This window comes from Anguilla anguilla, chromosome 1 (genome assembly GCF_013347855.1).
Source record: "Anguilla anguilla isolate fAngAng1 chromosome 1, fAngAng1.pri, whole genome shotgun sequence".
NCBI lineage: Eukaryota > Metazoa > Chordata > Actinopteri > Anguilliformes > Anguillidae > Anguilla > Anguilla anguilla.
The window spans coordinates 9,279,263-9,300,342 of record NC_049201.1 but is presented as its reverse complement, the minus strand read 5'-3'; the positions used below and the strand labels follow the sequence as shown (position 1 = coordinate 9,300,342).

Sequence of the window (21,080 nt, the reverse complement as noted above, 5' to 3'; positions counted from 1 at the left end):
CACACACACACACACACACACACACACACACACAACACACAACACACAACACACAACACACAACACACAACACACACACCACACAACACACACACATACACACACAGACACACAGACACACAGACACACACTGACTCACTGCACGCAGAACAACGAAAGGCCCCGGATCTTTACTGAACGCGATCCAGAGAGAGGTCTCAGGTGAGCTGAGGTATTTTTATCGCAGCCGAAAGGGGGAAAAAAAAGGGCCCATTTCAGACGCGCTACCTGCTGATCTCATTTAACCGCCAAAATCCCGCTGGGCAGCATTTCCTTTTCTTTTCTTTCGTAATTCTCCGCTTTGGCAAGGCGGGTTATGAGCTACAGCTATCAAAGCACTTCCCCCGTCGAACAAACTGTTCTGTTGTGCAATAAAACGCGCGGACTGGAAAAACCATCACGCCACCGAAATCCCAGGGGGATTCTACAAACGCGCCGTTTTTATTCCTGACATATGCAATATTTCACAATCTGAAATCCTTTTAGCAAATTAGCAAACGCGCTGGAAGCAATTTCAGGCATTATTTTAAAACGGGCCCTCTGCTCTGCATCAGCACTTCAAAATAAAAACCGGTACTGACAAATTTGTGTCAGTAACAGGAATGTGTTTTTAAAAAGCTCTAATTCACAACACTTATCTTTCGCTAGTGATACGAGATAGATAAATAAAATGCTAATAATGAACGTTGTGGACACCAGGGAAAAGAGGATGGTTGAGCTGACTATGGGCTGGCAGTGTTAGGGTTGACAGGCTGTGGAATCTGGCTGTAAAGGGGGGGTGGAATAAGCAGAGGGGATTGTGGGTTGTATACTCTGAGTTTGGGTGCTGTTTGCCTAGCAATTTCACGCTATTCAGATAAGCACCCCAGGAATGCCCCTTAGTCAGACACAGCAGTCCCCCCCAGTCAACATGTACGTGATTGGCTGATCTAGCAGCCAGCAGTCAGAAATGCCAACCCGTGATTGGCTCATGCTGGAGATGAGCGCATTCATCAGGCCTGTGGCTCCGCCCCACTGTGCCCTGGTTGGTGAAGCAGGGGCCTGTCACTCAAATCCCACTGTCCTCACTCCCTGACCCAACGGTGCCATCACTGTCACGACTCACCGCACCTGTCACAAACCCCACCCTTTCAAACCCCGGCCCCCCCACCCCACCCCATCTCTGCACTGCGCTCACACGACACACACACTCACACTGTGCTGTGTGCAGTAGGGATTTTACAATGCCGGGGTGGGTGGGTAAACCAAGAACAGCTATTTGAATTACTGCTGGGGTAAAGACCCAGCTCCTCCTTCTAAAGGAAATCACAATCACACAAACTGAATGAATGGATTTATTTGACAAATTTTAAAACGACACCCAACACCCAACACCAAAAAACTGACACCCAACACAATCCTCCATCTTGGCTCTGACGGCAGCAGAAGGTCTCAGTCTTAGGGGCAGTGTGTTCAGAGCACACAGTGGGCGCAGCGCCATTTCACAGCTGCGTGTTTCGCTCCGTAGCCCCCGAGCCGAAGCTAACGCAAACAAAGCGAGGGAGCCCGGTCCCTAGAGCAGCCGCGGAGCGCTTAAAGGGGACATCGGCGGGGGCGCCGCGGGGCGGGGCGGGGCGGGGCGGGGCGGGGCGGGGCGTCTCTTACTCTGAATGACGCTCAGGCCGAACAGGTGACAGTCCTTCAGTCGGAGGAGGTCGCACACCTGGGCGAGCAGTTCTTGGCACAGAGTCTTCACCTGCAAACACACACACACACAGCACACACAGGTTACACACACACAGAGCACACGCAGGTTACACACAGAGCACACGCAGGTTACACACGCAGGTTACACACACAGCACACGCAGCACACGCAGGTTACACACACAGCACACGCAGGTTACACACGCAGGTTACACACACAGCACACGCAGGTTACACACACAGCACACGCAGCACACGCAGGTTACACACACAGCACACGCAGGTTACACACACACAGAGCACACGCAGGTTACACACAGAGCACACGCAGGTTACACACACAGCACACGCAGCACACGCAGGTTACACACACAGCACACGCAGCACACGCAGGTTACACACAGAGCACACGCAGGTTACACACACAGCACACACAGTACACGCAGGTTACACACACAGCACACACAGGTTACACACAGAGCACACGCAGGTTAGACACACAGCACACGCAGCACACGCAGGTTACACACACAGCACACGCAGGTTCCATACACAGCAACACTACGGCACTGGAGACAGTATCAGACCAAACGTAACACAGAGCACAGTAACACCAAGAGCGAGATCCCTGTGCAGAAATGCAGCTGAAGTGTTGGGGGCCTCTCAGATAGCCTGTAGGAATGCAGAGTCAGCACACAAAGAGGTGCAGTCCTGCCTAAACCGTCACATCCACACAAGCCCTGCGGAAACACTCACACTCAGATTCCTTTCAGTACGTGCAGAGGCTGCTCTGCAATCCGTCATCTGTCCACCATCAAACTCAGGTGTAAATATGCCAGAGGAAGACAAAGACTGGAGGGGAGGGGTTGTGTGTGTGTGTGTGTGTGTAATGTGTGTGTCTGTATGCATGTGTGTGTGTATGAGAAAGTGTGTGTGTGTGTGTGTGTGTGTGTGTATGAGAGAGTGTGCGTTAGTGTGTGTTTGTGTATAATGTGTGAGTGAGTTAGTGTGTGTGTATAATGTGTGTGTTTAATGTGCGTGCACATGTGTACGAGAGTATGTATGTGTGTAAGAGAGGGTGTGGGTGCGTGTGTGTGTGTGTGTGTGTGTGTGTATGAGAGAGTGTGTGAGTGTGAGTGTGTGTGCGTGTGTGTGTGTGTGTGTGTGTGTGTGTATGAGAGAGTGTGTGAGCCTGAGTGTGTGTATGTGTGTGAGTGTGTGTGTAATGTGCGTGCATGTGTGTGAGTTAGAGTGTCTGTGTGTGTGTGTGTGTGTATGAGAGAGTGGATGAGTGTGTGTGAGTGTGAGTGTGTGTATGAGAGAGTGCGTGAGTGTGTGAGTGTGTGTGTAATGTGCGTGCGTGTGTGCGAGCGGGGGTGTCCGCTGACTCACGTTGACGATGATGTTGAGCGTGTCGTCGTTGGGGAGGAAGACACAGACACAGCGGCGGTCCTGCATGGTTTTGTTGTTGTGGAAGTTCAGTTTGTTCATCTTCGTCCGGCCGGGACGGTCCCGCGGGGAGGGGGGCACCGGGCCCTGCGCTAACCCTCTGTGTGCTGTGCCCACAGACTGCGGTGCCAGCGCGCCACTCCTCAACACTGCAACGGGACCATGAGGGCAAGAGCGCGGGGCAGACGCCTGGGGTGGGCAGCTGCAGAGAGAGAGAGAGAGAGAGAGAGAGAGAGAGAGAGAGAGAGAGAGAGAGAGAGAGAGAGAGAGAGAGAGAGAGGGAGAGAGAGAGAGAAAGAGCAAGAGAGAGAGAGAGAGGCGAGAGAGAGGCGAGAGAGAGAGCGAGAGAGAGAGAGAGAGAGAGAGAGAGAGTGAGAGAGAGAGAGAGGCGAGAGAGAGGCGAGAGAGAGAGCGAGAGAGAGAGCGAGAGAGAGAGAGAGAGAGAGAGAGAGAGAGAGAGGGAGGGAGGGGGGGGGGGAGAGAGAGAGAGAGAGAGGAATTCAGAACATTACTGGACTGTTTACACCGGCTGGTACAAGCAATAGAAGAAACAGCCATGCAGTGAAAAGTAGTGCTCGCCAGTTAAAAACACGTCTTGATTCCGAAAAAACCACACGCTAATTAAGCAGGCCACAACATTTTAAACTGCCCTTGTCAGAACAAAACACGAGCTTTTAAAAGCTGCTGTCTTAACCAGGTAGACTCTTAAGACAGTGACTGGACGATGTTGTTTTTTTTTTTTACCATCAAAGCCAAGCCGAAGCCATCTACCAACAATCAAACGTGCGTGTGAGCTACGCACAAACAATCAAAAGTGTGCGGGTTTGACTGCTTTGGTCTGGAACCTGAAACCAGAAAAACATTCATTACCGAATTGCTCGAGCGTGGTTTTTTTTTTTTTTTTAGCAGCGACGCTGAGAAACAGCATTGTGTGGAAATTGCAGGTTTACGCTGGCGTACCACAGGAACGCCGCCCGCCATCCAAACAGGCGGACGGCGAAGACTCCGCCACGGGCAGGGTGAAGGCAAACGCTCCGTCGCACAGCGACACGGCTTCACTCGCGCGGAGAGAACGCCGCAGGGGAGGCTCCCTAAAGCCATCCCTCAGGTCACGCTGCAGGTGACTCTTAGACGTCGTCAAAGGAGAAGGAACACGATTTGCCCATTTTCACTCCAAAACAGCTCGAACGTTAGCGGACTGACCGAGCGTTCAGGGACTTTCCCCCTTCACAACCAAAAGGCGAAGCTGCATTCTAACCACCCGGACACGGCAGCAATTACCAAAGCCCTCTGAGATTTCACAAATATTACAGAGTTTGTTTCTTTTGACAGGAAGACATGCTTCTTTTCAGCAGGGAACGCAAAATGACGTCACATTTACTGTGATAATGACTTGCCGGAACACCACATCCCCTCTCCTCTGACTCCACTTTTCCCCGAATTGTTGGCTAACCAGGATCTTTGTTTTTAGGTTTAACAGTAGACTCCTAGTCTGATGCAAACCCCAGATCACTTCCTCTACACCAGTGCCATTAACTAATAATAATGGTAATAAAAAAAATAATAATAATATTTACTTTGTTTAGTCTTAAAGAGCTCCACTCCAGTGCAAAACAGGTAACACAAAACCCACATCGTAAAACAGCTTTATCCATCACTGTAAACGAAAGCAGTTATTTAAAAAATGCTTTAGGAAACAAAGAAACCCCCAAACGGTGATTCTACATCCCTGATTGCACGGCTAGAGAATGCCTCAGCCTGCTGGAGAACATCTGGCCACAGAGGAACTGCTGGAATGCAGAAGACCCTAGACAATGAGTGTGAGTTAATGTGTGTGTGTTTGTGTGTGTGTGTGCGTGTGTGTGTGAGTAAGGGAGGGGAGGGTCATCTAACAAGTCAACAATTTGATTCTGAACAAATGCTGCAATCGAGTGAAATTATGCTAATTGGAGCCAGTTCAGTTTACACAACTGTTGGCAATTGGAGGCAGTTGAAGGGCACAAACCAAACACAAAGGGCCTTCACTGGTGTAGTGCTTACAGAGGTGTGACCGTCATTATCAGGGGGATCGGGGGCAGGGGGGGGGGGGGGCGGATACCCATCAGAGGTGCAAATGGTACCAGCTCCAGCACTGGAATGTGAAATCTGACTCTAAAGGAAAGCCCCATTTCCACTGGTCTGCCTCAGCATGCCTAGCGCCATGCTAACGCAATCCAACATGGCTGCCTGCAGTCCAGCTGGAGCTCTGCTAGCTGCTCAAGAGCCGCTACTGATCGCAGAATATCTGAAAGGCTGCTGTTTTTCCTTTCACAGTGCCATAAATCCTGTTTATTTTGAAAATACTTTTTTATTTTTTTATTTTTATTTTTTACATCTAATAGAAAACCAGCAAAGCATTTTTGTAAACCTTTTATTCTGCAGTTCCCGACGTATGTACTGTACAGGAAAGCACATGATACTTTGTAAACTGAAATTAATGAGGTTGAGGTGCAAACAGATGGACTTAAATAAGGAACGAACTGCCTAGCAGCAAAGCTACAGCATCGCACGAAATTACTTCTGAAACGTAACGGATATAATTAAGTCATGAGCAGGGGGGAAGGCATCTGCATGACAGATAACTTCACGTGAGACAGGGCTCGCACCGAACCCTGGCCATCGATGCTATGGTGACTGGATTCACATGGGCGTCACCTGCAGCTCAATTCAATAACATCAAAGTAGACCCCCAACACAGCTCTGACTGTGACGCCTGGTAATGACTGGGAGAGAGCTCCAGAACTGGATCAGGGGGCAGGCGGTGAACGCGTTTACAGCAAAGTCTTCGCGGCGAGCGCAATCGAAACGCACGGCCCAGCCCCACGAGGATGGCCTAAATAAATACAATTAATTAATATTCTGATACTGTTCGCGTTTACGACCGCAACGCAATTCTGACAAACTGCAGGCAATTACATGTCCTGTGATGGGCGACATATTTTTAAATCAATTACAGGATCACAGGCTTTAAGTTTAATCACCTTGCTTTTGTTGCTGGTCACACAGCGTGCCCAAAAGAGTCTGTAATATGAGACACAACATGAACACGCAAGCGCGCGCACACACACACACACACACACACACATACATACGCACACACACACGCACGCAACTACAGCCCGTTTGTGAGCAATACACAGCGCAATTAACTGGAGTGGCACACAGAGCGTGGGCCCGCTGTCACGCCATTACCTCAGAGATGTGGCACAGGGCTCCTCCTGCCATATGCCCACTGTTAAAGCACAGCCATCCTATTGGGTTTGATGGCACAGGGGTTAATTAGGGGTGAAGAGCAACAAATCGGCTCGCCGAGTTCAACTCCGCGGTACCGCCCCCCCGACGCCAAGACGCACATTAATCAAGACCGACGCCCACTCGTTACCCTCACCCTCTCCCTGAGAGCGCGACGCAAGCGGGCATTCGCGTTTCCCTCGGCAACGAAAGGGGAGGTCGTGCGTCACAATCACAATCGACATCATTTCTGCGCCACATTCACGGCACGTCTGTAATAACGACGCGAGTCAAGCCTGTCGCGGCCTTACAAGGTGCCGTATTTTGGGGACGTACGAAAATGTTATTACTCCCCGCAGCGATTCAGGCTAAAGCCCGGAGATTATTGGGCCCGCTTGACGTAGCTCTTCTCTTTAAATTCAGGCCGTGGAGTTCTTTTGCCGGGTCTGATGGAAAGTAATCCGACCCTGGGATGGCAAGGCAACGTGTAGCCACAGCTAATGATTTTACAGGAGGGCAGTGTCAGGCCTGGGTTTCCTGGGAGACATGGTTACATCAGCACTGTCCTTCAGGCTTGTTTAAAAAAAAAAAAAAAAAAAAAAAAAACAGACACAAGTTGCAAATTCTCCACCTGTGCTTTGGGCACATGAAAAGTTCTTCAAGAAGAATTTTATGTAATACCATTATATAAAAGTACAAATATGCTACACAGTTACATAATTAGGTTAATAAATATGGAATAGCAATTTATTATGAAGTCTTACGTATGTTCTCTTACAAGCAGGGGCAGGTTCGGCTGCATGTGCCCCACTCACCCCCCCCCCCCCCCCCCCAGCTCCAGGCTACACCATGGCTGTAAAAACATCACGTCCCAGCGCGGTGTGCGGAACGGGACCAGCTAATCAAAGCGGCCTGTTCTGCCTCCTCCTCCCGCTCCCAGAATTCAGCTGTGGCTGCCAGGGCCATTTCCTGCCTTTCAGCCTGGGGCCGGACCAACCCCTTCCCCCCCCCTCCACCCCCACCAAAACGCTGTCAACGTGGCAGGCTAGCGGGGTCAGCACAGAGCTAAAAAACCCGCCAGAGTCGCGCGAATCGGCCAGAAACGCGGCTGCTCCTATAGCAGCTGGCGAAAGGGGGGGATCTGTGTGAACCCCAAAAACACACGAGCCAGCAGCTGAGACTGACAAAATTTCAGCTAGAGAGGCAGAAGAGAAGGAGAAGAGAGAGAGGGAGGGAAAAAGAGAAGGAGAAGGAGAGGGGGAGAGAGAGAGAGAGAGAAAAGGAGGGAGAGGGACAGAGAGGGAAAGAGAGAAAGAGGGAGGAAGAGAGGAAGAGAGAGAGAGGTGGGAGAGGGAGAGAGAGAAGGAGGGAGAGGAGGAGAGAGGGAGAGAAAGAGAGAAAGAAGGAGGGAAAAGGGAGAGAGAAGGAGGGAGAGAGGAAGAAATGAAGTAAGAGAGAGGGGAGAGAGGAGAACTGAAACGCGCAGCCAGAAAAAAAAAAAAAAAAAAAGAGGGAAAAAATTGCTGCAGTCAGGAGAATTCCACCCTCCACATCTGCTTCTCATTCCAACAATAGAGGCCTTTGATTTGCCTGAGCGGACCACACCGCCCAGCCTGACTCCCGACCCCGCCAGCATGCGGCCTGGAATTCCGGACCGCTATGGCAGGACGTGCCGTCCCAGATCCCGACGCTCCGATCCCAGCATTCCCGGCGGGAATTTTATGGATCGGGAAGGGGAGGGGCTAGGAAAGGGACAGAGGTTTCGACGAATTACAAAAACATGTTCCGACTTTATGCTGCTAGGCCAAGTCCCCTCACACAGGTTAACACTACATGTACTTGGACAGGTTTATTAGATTCTGAAGTCATAGGAAACAAGCTTGATGACAGGCAAAGCCTCTGTTTATTACCAGTGCAGCTACAGGACACTTTGCAGTCATACCTGGTGATGCTACCCTAGGGGTTAAATAATTCCATGGAATATGAGCATATGCCCCTGTTTTGCGCTAGACTTAGCTACCAAAAAAACAACCACACACATTTATTGGATTGTATTTTTTCCAGTAAAATCTGAATACAGTACAAGAAAAAACACATTGGAGCAGCATCCATGTGTCCACTCTGAAGACTTGAAAACAAACTCAATTTTTAATCACACTATTGTTGTGGAACAGATCCATTTGGGCCCAAACTCTGAAATGCATTACTACAATGTCTCCTAATGCAATTGCTGTCATACTGTTAACTGATAAAAGGGTCAGTTCATTTTAAATGGGATTACACACTGGCAGACAAACAGGAAACCAGTTCCAGAGAATACAACTGCGACATTGAAACAGAAAAATTGTGGAGCGAGAACATTTTCACAACTTTTAATTCAGAGGGCAGCGATTTAACCATAAAATGATCTAACAAAATATCACGGTCCAACCAAGTTTTGGGAGATCAACTTTGATCAGCGGGTAGGCAACACCAGTAACAACAACAAGCACAGAGTGTGGCCGAAGCGCTGCTGCTTTGTTCTAGCCGCTCAGACCGAACAGGCCGAATACTCTCTGTGGGCTTTCGCTACCTGACGGCACCCAGACGGGTTGAGCGAGTGCAGCGGCCTTTGTTATTACAGATGGCCGCCGAGCAGCGCCGAGCAGCTGCACGTGCTTCGCTGCGGACGGCGATCAGCTCCCCGGACACACCGTTACCCTTCATATCCTCCCTGCTCTGAACTCGCACCGCAGCGCGACAGGAAAACGCAGCCGACCGAGAGAGAGAGGGGAAGGGAAGGAGTCAGGACAGACGCTGCAATCTCAAGGACTTCGGGCTCATCTCCACGGACAGACTGCGGGGGCGGGACTGGGCAGAGAAGGCCAGTGATTAAATATTTACGGGCTCCCTGGACCCAGGGTGAACTGGCAGCGGAGGATGGTCTGCAAGGCCTGCCAGTTTTTATAAATAGTGCGGTGAGCTCGACCCGCTCGCACGCCCGAGCCTCCATGGAGCTGCTGCACCAAAGCCCAGAAACTGGGCCAGCTTAATATACCAGACACAGGGCTGCTAGCACAGAGCGCTACACGCTAACGGGCTAACATTACAGTATATTCAGAAATCAATATACCCTCCACCACTGCTTTGTGTAATGTCCCAGACACAGGGCCGCCAACATGAAGCGCTACACGCTAACGGGCTAACATTTCAATATTATTCAGAAATCAACATACCCTTCACCATTACAGTATATTCAGAAATCAACATACCCTCCACCACTGCTTTGTGTAATGTCCCAGACACAGGGCCGCCAACATGGAGCGCTACACGCTAACCGGCTAGCATTACAGTATATTCAGAAATCATCGTACCCTCCACCACTGTTTTGCTTAATATCCACACAGGACCAGCAACTGAGAATTCAGGTTACTGCTCTGCACTGATAGATTCTGCCACTCTATTTCCCCGCTTCAGTCAATATCCAGTCACACTGGCAGCGAATATTTAAATATATAATGTTATGTTATGGCCGCAAGGTTGGCTCACACAAAGGTGTAATCCACACAAACAGATGATTACGATGTACGGCAGGGTTGGACAGTTCCAGGCCTGGAGGGCCGCCAGTGGCTGTGGGCTTCTGCAGATTCCATTCGATCAGCAGCCCATATCAGCCTAGGTAACCAGGTGTGAAGGCCAGACTCTTTAGCCAATCAATGACTCAAATGAATCAGTTAAGAGCCAAGACACACCAACAGAGCAACAGACACTGTAGCCCACCAAGGCTAGAGCTCAGCACTATGATGTACTGTTACTGGTCTGACTTAAATGCACATCAAAGCACAGCATTATTTTTCTTCTCTTAGTCCGGAAGATACTCATATCCAGTGCTTGCATCTGCATGGTTTCCATGTTACTTATTATTAACCGTTTATTACACATCTGAACTTTTTGTTGTTGCACAAGCCACTTGGCCTTTTCAAGGAAATAATGGCGGTAGCCCCACCCAGAGCTATTCATAGAACCGCCAAAACCGTTGAGATTTACAAAAAGAGGTACATTCCACCCCCACTGTCTGTGCACCTGGAATGCTATGCAATTAGCCTGCTCACCACCTAGAATTATTTATGCCCCGCACAGGAATTATCAGCTAGCAAACTAACCACATTGAGTTTCTCCCCCCATTTATTTACTTACCAGCTAGCTATTTAAAGTAAATTTCCTTCAGTTTTTTCATTTGCTTATCTGTATATTGTGGCAAGCTACTTAATGGGCAGTTACTATCGGCTAAGTTAGAATAAATTGCTGTAGCTTCATAGCCATGCAATTTAACAGTCCCAGTATTAGCACGTTAAATGCTGGAGCAGTGCATCATTGACTTCATTCTTGTTTACATGCTCTCTATACTGAGTTTCTCACGGGGAGGTTATTTGCTAAAATCGCCTGGGCAGTTTCCTTTGATTCCTCTGATATATTATGCAGCTGTGACAAGTGCAGAACCACTGCAAATGATGGACCCACAGAAAAGGGTGGTGTAGGCCACCAGCGTGGGGAATTACTCATTACCCAGAATGCAGTGTGGTTTCCCCAGATTTACACCATCGCCTACAGTAAGCCCAGCACTGACTGCCAAACCCTAAAGAACCAAAGCGGCCTCAGATGAAGAGATGCCAAGCAAAACAAAAGGAGAGGAAGAAAGATGAAGGGAGTGTTGGATTAGGGAGGGAGTAGGGGAGTGGAGGGAGGAAGAAAGAGAAAAAGGGTAGAGTAGTACTATGGTTATGACCGTTGAGAGGAATGAGAAAGCACAACCACATCTATGAAAAACAACTGTCACTGAAATTCACACACTACTACGCTCCTGCTATAAGGTCTTATCAAAGAAATTTGCTAATTAGAAGATTAGCACTGGAGATGACTTCTCCACATCTAAAGAACTATCACGGCAGTTCAACTGGGAAGGGCTCAACGATGCATTTCATTGGTCGGTAACCATAAAGCTGTGGTTCTTCTCACTCAAGCCTGTCTTTTGTGTGGTCATTTGATCACCAACCAAATGACCCAAATGAGAGTGTTCACTGGGTAAATACGCAAGCCCTCCATTTGATTTACTTAGCGCGCGACCATCTGCTTATGGAAACGGATAAACAGGCCCCTCTCTCTCTCTCTATCTCTCGCTACTCCCTGCAGTCTGCAGGGGTTTTAAACTGGGGACAGGTGTGAGCACTAATTATAATGCAATTAGAATTGGTAAAGAGCCAAGAGTCACTCAAAGTGGGGATTTTCTCACTTCCCATCAATATGGGGGCTGGGGGGGGGGGGGGGGGGGGAGGGGGGGGGGGATGGGGGGAGAAAGCCCGGCACACACTCGATGACCCTTGAAAATCCCCACCAGGCTGAGGGAAGGTGACAGCCATAAGGACTGGATTAGTGGGGAGTCACATCACACTGGTTTTTTTCTTGCTGCATGTGTGTGTTTTATTGAACGGTTAATTGGTCAATGGCTGTAATCAGTTCCTTGCTACTGTTGAGGCCTTAACCATCAGCAAAAATTAGGAAACCTTTCGTTTTTCATTGGATGTTTGCTCCACTAGCTATAAGCCACTAGGCCTGTCAGAGCAATTATGCAATTATGATACATGGATGTAAATATTGAGTAGATACGCATATATACATACTTGTATGTCTCTAATCATTGCTCATGAGGCCTGAAATATTACTGAAATCAACCTGTTTAGCACAATGGATTTCAGAGTTGTGGGAAACTACAAGCAACTAAACAGTCAGGCTAAAATCACCCATCCAGTGCCCACTGCGGGTTCAGCGAGTGCGACGCGCGTTACTGTGTGGACCGTGGAGCACTCTACAGCGCAGCCCTCACAATGTGCGCTTGTTCCGCCCCGCTAATCTAATATCAGGAGAGTAAACACTCATTTTGAGCCTCATTCGATAAAAAAATGTCAGGCTCGTTAGCGAAAAGATCAGAGCCGCGCGGCGCGGCGGCTCAGCGCCAGGCCACGGGGAGGCCAGCGGCCGCCCGACTGCGTTTGTGAAACGTTATCAGGTACTCGCTAAATAAACGTCGCGGACAAGAGGCTTCGCCGAGGGATCGGCTACAACCGCCGTCTACAAAGTGGCTAAATTTAGCCACCGCTTCTCCGTCTCATTGTCCACTTTCGTCAGCATCCAGGGCCTTTTTTATATGGTCAGAAAGGCACCCCGGTCACCCTCCTTTGTTGTTTAGAAATAAGTTGAGATAGAATTCCTGCACGCTTGCCAGGCAGTTTTGAATAGCATGACCAAAAAAAGAATAAGAGTAAATTCAGATAAGAACAATGAGACTCGCTATCAGCCACCGCAGCCCGACTGTTAGCATTTCCAAAGTCGTAAACGCTCGCGGGGGAGCAGGCAGGGGCGCAGCCGGGCTTTCGGGTTCCAGAAACGGCCTCGTTCTTCCAGGGGACTTTCCAGTCGCCTCCGTGCCCGATTCCCCCCGGGAGCACCAGAGATCGGACCGTCTGTTTCGCGTTTGCCTGCAGCGCCGCATCGACATGCTGTGCTAACACTCGCTTCATCAGGAACAGGTGGAGCCACGAGCGGGGCCTCGAGAAGATTTCACGTTCCCTCCCCCTGCGGCAGCCAATCAGCCGAGAGCATCCTTCTGGCACTGTTCAGCATGGACTGTTGAAGAAAACTAGAGGGGCCGGGGTAGAACTATCTAAGCAGTGCTCAGTCTTGCCACATGCGATTGTAGAGGATCTGATTCTTTTTTTTGGGGGGATAAAACAAAAGCCTGAGGATTCCAGCAGCAAAGTCATACACGAGGCCCTGTCAGCTGCCCTACAGGGCTGGCATGACTGCCCTACACTGTACCATAGAGGCTTAGATGATGATCCTTAAAGTGACCCCAAACTCTGGACTTCTCCATAGGAGCATGGATTTCATAAATACATATTTACCATTACATTACAGACATTCGGCAGACGCTCCTATCCAGATCCACTCTTATTACCACTCCAGAAACTGTAAATACCACAGCAGAGAGGTAACAGGGCTCTACAGTGAGCCCACCGTAGGAGCATGTGCTCCTGAAAATGTATGTGATCTTACTGAAAAAATAACACATCCACTAATTGGGATGCATTTGTGTGCTCCTTAAGTTTTCAATTTAGGAGCATGTGTGCTCCTTGGAAAAAATGTAAGTGCAGAGCCCAGATTTGTATGCAACAAACAGACTCACAGACGAAGAAACAGTACCCACCATTAACTGCGACTCCACGCATCTCTCCAGGATTCTCTCTATAACTGCTCTCTTTTTACATAGTGTGTCTGTGTGAGTGTGCGTGTGCGTGTGTTCCTGCATAAGAGAGATAGAGAGAGAGTTCAAAACTCGCAAATGAATAGACAAATATAAATTACTCCTCATCTTTAAGCACTTCTTGGACCAGCGACCTTGGTGCATTTAATGCAGCAGTGAAATACAGTATGTGCATTTAAAGACAGCCAGCTTGCAGATCATGCAGCACTTGTGTAATACCATCTCTTATCAGCTCTGCAGCATTTGCAGAGATGGGAATAAACACAGGTTTACTTTTAAAGTGTAAAGCAACATTTAAAAAGGAAGGTAACTGAGTAACGGGATGCAGCTAAGAAAAAGGCTTTCCAAAATGGTAGATGTCTTTCTTGTGGGGTTAGATCAGCAACTGAGCTCACGGATATCAAGCATAGTTTTCAAGCTATTTCAAGCATAGTTTAAAGTTGATTCTGAGGAAAAATCTGACTCATCAGAACCATAACTGAAGACTTCATCTGAGACTACATACTCGATGCATAATTTATACGTCTAGCCCAAACATTTTTTATATGCCAAAAGAATATTATTTAATGCAATATTTTTCTTGCTGTTTTTCTCATTATTATGATTAATTAAAAGCATCAATTATATGCTGGTTTCATACATGACTAAAGCCGATGTTCAAAATTGTAATTATTTTCAAGAAAATGGGTATTAAAGCTGAGAATGATGTAACAATCCATCAATGGCTCAAAATTTAAAAACTACTGAAGCAAAAAATGTAAACATTGAGTTTAAAAAAAAAATTTTTTTTTAATGAACCCATAATTTATACTTCAAATAGCTCACTTCATGAAAAACGAATTCCTGGGATTTAAGAGAGACTCATTTTACCCTTTAAATTTTACACGCACTTTTCAGTTTTGCCTGTTGGCTCAGCAAGCAGAGCTAGAAATAAGTCTTTTTTATGCAATTAATCTTACATGTTGAATAAATCAAAATTTTCTTAAGTACATTTCAGAAATGGAACAGGCTTCATAAAAATGCACACTCATGACCGTTTTAACTGACTCCCTTTTGCTCCGTACATGTATCAACACGCGTCTCATATGTGTATTTTCAAAACCAGCATGCACTGTCTGTTCAAAACCTGCCCTTCATACTTTGACAGGTCCCAACTGTTGATATGAAATAAAGTCCTGGTCTTAGACAGTAATGTCTTAGGCATTGGTATAGGGCAGCAGTGTAGTATAATGGGTAAGGAACTGGTCTTGTAACCTAAAAGTCACAGGTTAGATTCACGGGTAGGACACTGCCATTACACCCTTGAGCAAGGCACTTAACTTGTATTGCTTCAGTATATATCCAGCTGTATAAATGGATGCAATTTGCTATCCATTAGTTGTGTGCGACTTACACAACTTCTACGTAGAAAAAAGTTGTGTAAGTCGTTCTGAATAAGAACATCTGCTAAATGCCTGTAATGTAATGTACATATGGTACAGACTTGGTACTGACTTGGCATAGACTGTGACACACCGTGTATGAATCATCTCTGTACTTTACCATCAGCATCCAGTTTAGGTGGCTCATTCCTCACCTGGGTTCCCTAGGAAACGTGTGACTCACTTTTTTTTGTAACAGATTACGAATTGTGTACTGATCTTCATCACTTCTGTGATTTCCCTGACCAAATAAAGCTTTGGCCTTTACTCATCATAAGGCAATGTGGCCAAGTGTGTTTTAACTTCAGCAAGGCAATGTTTCTCCCATTATCAAGTTTAACGCTTTCACTGATTGGGAAGGCCTGTAGAGTTTACCATTTACTTTACTTGAACATATAGGCTAACTGCCCGATTACACAGAAAACGCAAGCAAATTTACAGAACTTGAGTCTCAGACTTGAGGTTTTTTTAGGCTACACTGACAATAACCTGACCATTCATACCTTACAGGTTTTATCAAGAGAATGTAATTTTGATCCAAGAAACAGGATACTGTAGTCTGGTCATCATCCACACATACACAAACAGAACAATGGCCACATACCTTGCATTAAAAGACAGCAGATACCCTGTACCATGACTTGGTTTCATACACTTCAAAACAACTGCCAGTCAAAAGCGAACTTCCCTCAGATTACAAAGAGTGAGCATATCCCAACAGTCAAAAATAGAAAAGATGGTATATACCACTGCAGAAGTTTAAAAGTTTGAAACATAGTAAACATAACAGGCTACTGCTCTGCATTCCGGCTAAGCAGGAGTGTGCCTTATAGGCTTTTAACCAACCGTTGAGTAAAACTGGATACTCTGAGCATCCAGCTCCCATGTGACGTAGTAAGAAAGAAAAAAAGAAAAAGGGGGTTGAAAAAAAAACAAAAAATAAAACAAGAAGTACTACACACCTCAACCGACACAGCGTCCGGACATGTTACGGCAGGGCGCTGGCGTTGGAGCGCATAGTTCCCCCCCCCCCGCGCGCGCACAATGCAAAACCCGCCTCTTGCACCGCATTCCTGCCCGCCAATGCGTGAGTAACCCGGAGAGCCGGCCGCAGGAGCGCCCCATTCAACGCCGCTGAATGGAGAGCCACCCGACGGCTATTCACCAGTACGAGGAGGGAAAGGGGTGGGGGGGGGGGGGAGGGAGGCCATTGTAATTTATACACTGTGAGAATTGCGAGAACCTGCGTTCCTTCTCGGCCCCGGATTTCTGCGCACTTACAATTTCCCCCGGCATTACTTTGATTGCTGTCCCCCCCCCCAGCTCCCCCACATCAAGTCCACTTATACAAATCCAGGAAAGCAGGCCCGGGGCTGTACGTGCAGCAAGGCTGCAGCACCTAGCATTCGGTCAACTTCGCTCCTGAAGCAAGTGACAGAGCTTCTACACCAAAATCAGATCTTCTCTTTTCCTTTTTCTTTGTTTGCTGAAATACATCACCTTCTGTTATAGCCAATGGTGATTTCCCACGCCACCCAGCAAACCGGTGTGACACCGGTTTGATTTGCGGCGCGTCGCCGGGTGATTTAAACTGCATCAAGGAAGTAATCAATCAGAGCTCCAGAGCGCCCGGTCTGTGCAGCGCACCTGGCATAGCAATAACGCCATGGAAACACAGTGCAGAAAAATGCAGTTCAGTGTGACGATGCAGTTCCCACAATCACATTAACGGTAAGGAATGCCTAATGAGGAGAACGGTGAACTTTCTTCTTCTGTGGAATCGAAGCACCCTGACCTGTTGGTGCAAACTCGTGAGGTGAAGACGCACTCATTCGTCGAATTACGAGCACGCAAAGCCACAGGTTGACTCTGCTCTGTGAACAATCTGAATGAAAATTAATTATCGATGCCAGCATCATGCTTAACGCTGAAAGGGAAAAAGTGTACGCTAAGGAAAGTTAGTTCTGCTGGCACATTTCACCAAAAGCAATGTAATTACGCGGCATAAAAAAGAGCAGGTCCTTTAATGCCGAGACCACTGGCTTATGGCAATTCAGCCTGGGCCTGCTTTGATGACGGGGGTCTGTTCCCACCCACCTGACAGTGAAGGAGATCATAAGACAGGAACAGGAAGACCGAGCCGGTCTTCAAATGCAAGATTTCAGAAACCCTATCTTTGGCAGTGTTTTAGGTTACCGAGCCGTTCGCAGTTCTTCAGTCTTTGAATAGGCTTTTTTCTGAATAGACAGTGCTACTGTAAATTTCACCTGCAGCAAAGTTTGGGCTGAATAAGTTCACCTCCATTGTGTTGGTGACGGAAGGGAGACAAAACCAGGAGACGAGCTCCTCTCAAATGTCCACCAGCCACCATTTTTTTAATGGAGAACTGGAAATTCAAAACATTAAGCTGGCAGAACTGCTTCAAGTCGTCAAATTACACACGACAGACCGTCCCTGCTAAATTTTTTTATTCGGCATTAAAGACTTCCAATAAAGCTGTTACCTGGGACAATGGTTAACTTCCCAAAGCAGTTCAGCCCCGGAGGGCTAGGAGGGTGGGACGCAGTTAATCGGAGGTATCAATTTAAGGTTTTTGGATTTGCATACAGATTTGGTGAGCGCTGCTCCTAAGCACAGCACCTCCGCTATAAAAGACCGGCCCCAGGCACCTGCGATCCGCATCACTGGAAGCGCCACACAGACAAAAGGGGGCCCCCGGTGCCCGAAAGGGGCCCTGTGATGGCCGCTTCAAAGAGCAGCGGGCCAGCCTGGGCTGACCCGCGGAAACAGGGTTCAGTCAAGATTAGAGGGGGGGTGTTCCGAAACTCGCCGCTAATCGGTAGAATTTATTGCAGCGCCGGTAACCCGAGCGCCGTGGTCACGGGGAAGCTCCCCCCAGCTCCCCTCATTCGGCCAATCGGTGGAGAGCATACAGTTTCTGACCGGCCACACCGGCGTGCAACTCGGTGGAGTCTGCACTATGAGAATCAAGACGACTCCAGGTGAGACCAGGTAAGGTATGGCGGCTATTGTATCCCTGAGCATGGTGTATTTCACTTGAGTTGCCCTTTTTAAAAACACTGAAAAAAAACACTGCTGTATATATAAACACTATGTGGCACAGACAATATAATTCCCAATAAGTTTATTGAAAAAAAATTTAAAGTTGTAGTGTTTTGTGAGTAAGGAAACCTTTTTAAAAGGAAATGATTCAAGCTCTTCCTTTCCACTTCCACCACAAGCTGGATTTGACTTCCTGTCCAGACGGCACATGCACTTTCCACCACAGGAAGTTACGGTGTCTACACAAGACGTCTGTTTCTCTCATCACCCAAGTAGATTAACTCAAAAACACACTGTTTTCTTGTTTCTGCCAGCACAGAATTTCAGTTACTGGGGCAGGGGGACCCATAAAACAGCTTCAAGCTCCAGGACACTGCAGCACAAAATACTTTACATTCTTGAACAGCACATCTGATACCAACTTAAGGTAAACAGGAACACTAAGAGTTAATATAAGACAACTTTACACACAGGAAAGTAGAAACAACAACGCTAGGACTTGTTTCGAGCACATACAACAAATGGAGAAAATCTAGCTACCAAAACACAACATAGCCGCAGAAAGACAAACACTACTCATACAATAATAACAAGTGTACTGCAGGATAGGAGAGATTCGAACTCCTCAATAAAGAAATCTATCAATAAAGCACCAACCACGTCACACTATCTAATTCATAACACTGACTGGGTGAATATATGTAAAACGAATACCAACGAGAATGAAAATAAACAAATCTAATCGAATTCTGTTTCTGAGTAGCAAACTCACAGGAACATTTACAGACACCATTGCCTCCTCTCGTCCATAACTGAGCGCTGGTCTAATATTAAACTGACATAAACCACAAGGAGGAAATTGCTCGCATTCCTGAATACTGAAGCCACCAGTTGTTTGTCCAAGCAGAGTGACTAAAATGAGCCCTAAGGCAAAAACGGCAAGGAAAATTACAAGGCTTCAAATACAAGTAAAATTCCGAAAGTAATTTCATGATGTTCGTGACCAAGATATTTTGCGAAACGTTCAATCAAATTAACATAACACATAATGACTGAAATCAATATAAACTTAAAAGTACCAATTCAAGCAAAAGATTTTGGTTTAGCCAAGACTGTAGAAAATGCTGCCACGCGAAATGTTTAAAACGGGGACCTGGTTATAGCGCAGAGTGCAATTTTGTCGAAGTCAGTCTGCGGTACCATGCCGCGCTTAGGAGATGGCTCCGACTAAAGATGTCACACTAATGTCACAATGTATACACGGCGGATAAAGCAACAGAACTGAATAAATTATACAGAACGTATAACATATTATGCCTCACGAAAAAACAAGTAGATCAGCACTGAGTTTTGGTGAGGCACTATGTCGTTCCATCTAAAGGAACATACAGCTCGGTTCAGAAATAAGCAGTCATTATCACGGCTAAAAATGTAGATTCCATTCTGACGGCAGACAAAAATAAAGACGCTAAAAGAATGTCTGGCCATCGCCGTCTTGGTCCACAACGTAACTGTGATGCAGCAGGGAATACATTTACAATGCGCATCGAACTTCTTTAACTTGAGCAAGACGCTGAAATTGGAATGCCTTCGAGATCGGCCCAAACAGAACGGACCACGACTGTCCTCAAAAACAACTGGCATTTAAAAGCATGCAATTCGCACAGAAAACACAGCACACAGCAATCCAGTAGTCCAGAACATTTCGTCAAACGGAACGAACGGCTTTATTATGCTACACATGTCTATGTGCGTAAGCAATTGGATATTTCCTTTCTTATCAAAGTATCAGTTTCTCAGAAGCGAACGGCGTCTACCGTTCGTCTCTACTGTTGCGAGTCTCCCTATGCAGTGATCACTTGATACTGCAGAATATGAAGCAATTGAACTTTGAGGGGTTTTGATCCATTCTGTTAGTAGACATAAACAAATCGATCGTCTTCCAGAAAAAAAGAATTCTGCACTTCATTTTCACATACAAATCTAAGGAATAAATCAAAACAACCCATGTCCGACAAGAACAAATATGTAGCTAACCTTACATATCACACGAAAGCGAACATTTCTGAATGATAAAACAGGCGGCTATAAACTTAGTGGATGAAGTGTAACCCGAACGCCCTGAATAATAGGTTTAAAACGCTTCCCAACCTGCCAACAACCAGTACAAGATTTCATGCGTGGTGCCACTTGGTAAAACCGCTTTGACAAAAATTTAACTACAGCTCCGTGGAAAAGGCGAGCAGCGAGGAATGTCAAAGATGTTTTTGAAAATATATATCTTTTATACTTACACTCCATTAACGACCAAAATTCCCTTCGTCTTGGCTGAAATTAAATCCACTAAGATCTGAGGCAAAGTTTTGTAATTCCGATTTTCTTTCAGCAAGACAAATACTTGAGAATTCTTCGAAGACCCGTCGTTCGCGTAGACTGCCACATATCTATCGGGACAGTAACAAGTAGAGCTACATGTGGAATTGGTGGAAGGAACACTTCATGGAACGACGAAGAAAAGGGGGATACAATTTTGAAACATTTACTCAGCTCATGCGTTTTAGCGAATCTTTCAAATGTGAAATATTTGTTTTCTTCACAATGTTCAGCTTAAATAATCAAACATAAATTAGTATGGTAGTTTATGGTCACGTAAGAATCGGTTTGTTTTGCGCAGTACCCCGTAGTAAAGTCATTTTAGTATCTTCCACGGCAGCCTGTCATTCCTCGCTTTCCCGGTTGTCCTGCAACACTTATTCTGCCGGTGCCAGTCCGTTGATGAAATTCTGCGCGTGCCCCCTCCTTTGATGGCTCGTGGACAACTTTAAATGATAAAATGTGTTACTTTTCATCACGACT

General features: G+C 46.9%; 1 protein-coding gene across 1 annotated transcript in view; it reads right to left on the bottom strand.

Annotated features, from left to right (window-relative positions):
* frmd6 (FERM domain containing 6) overlaps nt 1-20,790 on the bottom strand; it is a 32,555-nt gene extending 11,765 nt beyond the window's left edge. Inside the window, exons 1-3 of the mRNA XM_035384500.1 lie at nt 20,519-20,790; nt 3,117-3,375; nt 1,684-1,774 (exon numbers count right to left, since the gene is read on the bottom strand). Of these exons, the coding sequence (XP_035240391.1) occupies nt 1,684-1,774; nt 3,117-3,215 (190 nt within the window). The 5' untranslated portion in view covers nt 3,216-3,375; nt 20,519-20,790. The remainder of the gene's footprint in view (nt 1-1,683; nt 1,775-3,116; nt 3,376-20,518) is intronic.
* Between the last annotated feature and the right edge of the window lie 290 nt (nt 20,791-21,080).